At 54.7% G+C, this 1,846-nt stretch overlaps 2 protein-coding genes across 2 annotated transcripts in view; one reads left to right on the forward strand and one right to left on the reverse strand.

The window, feature by feature from the left end:
- Window positions 1-6: 6 nt before the first annotated feature.
- LOC113202645 (allergen Cr-PI-like) lies at window positions 7-1,713 on the forward strand. Its single transcript, XM_052265697.1, has 2 exons — window positions 7-954; window positions 1,043-1,713. The coding sequence occupies exons 1-2, from the start codon at window positions 21-23 to the stop codon at window positions 1,624-1,626; spliced, it is 1,518 nt and encodes a 505-aa protein (XP_052121657.1). The 5' UTR covers window positions 7-20; the 3' UTR covers window positions 1,627-1,713.
- A 23-nt stretch (window positions 1,714-1,736) lies between these two features.
- LOC113216876 (beta-1,3-glucan-binding protein-like) overlaps window positions 1,737-1,846 on the reverse strand; it is a 5,920-nt gene continuing 5,810 nt past the window's right edge. Inside the window, exon 5 of the mRNA XM_052265685.1 lies at window positions 1,737-1,744. Within this exon, the coding sequence (XP_052121645.1) occupies window positions 1,737-1,744 (8 nt within the window). The remainder of the gene's footprint in view (window positions 1,745-1,846) is intronic.

The following is a 1,846-nucleotide window of genomic DNA, read 5'->3' on the forward strand; positions in this document are numbered from 1 at the left end:
ACGGCATCACCACCTGCCAGATGCGCGGAGAGGCCTTCTACTACTACTACCAGCAGATCCTCGCCCGCTACAACCTGCAGCGTATGGCCAACTACCTGCCCGAGCTCGAGGACTTCGACTGGGAAGAGACCATCAAGACCGGCTACAACCCCGACCTGCTCTACCCCAACGGCGCCCAGTTCCCCGCCCGCCCCGCCCAGCAGGAGATCTCCAGCATCAAGTCCTACAACATTGAGGACCTGAAGGCCATCGAGCAGAGGATCAAGGACGCCATCGACTCCGGCTTCGTGCTCGGCAAGGACGGCAACAAGATCCCCATCACCCAGTACGTCAAGGGCATCAACATCATCGGCAACATCATCGAGGGCAACCAGGACTCCGTCAACTCCCGCTACTACGGCTCTTACCAGACCATGATGCGCAACCTCTTCGCCCTCATCATGGACCCCACCAACGAGCACGGCGTCGCCCCCGGCGTTATCGGCCACTACGAGACCGCTCTCCGCGACCCCGCCTTCTACATCCTCCAGAAGTACATCAACAACCTGTTCGCCCAGTACAAGGACAACCTTCCCTCCTACAAGCCCGATGACCTGATCTTCAACGGAGTCACCGTCCAGGATGTCGCCGTCGACAAGCTCGTCACCTACTTTGACCTCTTCGACATCGATGTCAGCAACGCCGTCGACGTCGCTTCCATGGACGAGCTCGAGAAGCTTAACTACATCGCCAAGGCCATGCGTCTCAACCACCAGCCCTTCAACTACAAGATCAAGGTCTCCAGCAACCAGAAGACCAGCGCCGTCGTCCGCGTCTTCCTTGGACCCAGCACCGCCCTCACCCACTCCAACTTCTACGGCGAGCAGGCCTCTGACGTCTACTACGGACACGACACCGCCGACCTCGACAGGCTCAGGAACTACTTTGTCGAGCTCGACCGTTTCCCCGTTGAACGTAAGTTGTTTATTTGTTTGTTTTTTTAAATATTTTGTGTCCCCCTTGACACAATTTTAACCTCTGATTTCTTTTTCCTGCTCCACAGTGAAGAACGGCGACAACCTGATCAAGCGCAACTCCCGCGAGTTCACCACCACCGTCGGCGACAACGTCTCCTTCAAGTCCCTGCTCAAGAGCGCCGAGAGCGGCAACACCGTCCTCTCCAGCGTCGACCGTCAGTGCGGTTTCCCCGACCGTCTTGTTCTGCCCATGGGCCACAAGGCCGGAGTCCCATACGCCCTCTTCGTCATGGTCACCCCCTACGGTGCCGACGAGCACGAGCACGCTGACTACTACCACTCCGAGAAGGTCAACTACCAGACCGGCGTCAAGGACATCTACTCCTGCAACGGACTCATGACCGTCCTCGACAACCGTCCCCTCGGCTTCCCCTTCGACCGCCAGATCGAGAACTTCGGCCGCTTCTACATGCCCAACATGTACTTCAAGGACGTCGTCATCTTCCACAAGGACTCCACCACCGACAACAACAACGTCCTCATCAAGAAGAACGTCAACGACTTCGACAACGTTCTGTCCCAGCAGACCGCCCACAAGTACATCCCCAGCCACAGGCTCATGGACGAGGAAATCGTCCGCGAGGACGATGATGTCCGCGCATACCTGTAAGCTGTCACGTGTACAAATGGTACAAATGTCTATAGCTCTGTGAGCACAAAACATCGCAAATAAAATCTTGCATTTGCTCGCAAACAATCAAAGAAGTTTTTTTCCCTGCCTCATTTCCCTACAAAAACAACAACAAGAAACAGATAACAGATAAGAGAAGAGCGAATCAGTCTTAACAGTAGTTTATTCAAATACAAAAAACATTCATTTAAAAAAAAAT

The sequence above is a fragment of the Frankliniella occidentalis genome, unplaced genomic scaffold (assembly GCF_000697945.3).
Source record: "Frankliniella occidentalis isolate FOCC.00 unplaced genomic scaffold, Focc_3.1 Scaffold29, whole genome shotgun sequence".
Taxonomy (NCBI): Eukaryota; Metazoa; Arthropoda; class Insecta; order Thysanoptera; family Thripidae; genus Frankliniella; species Frankliniella occidentalis.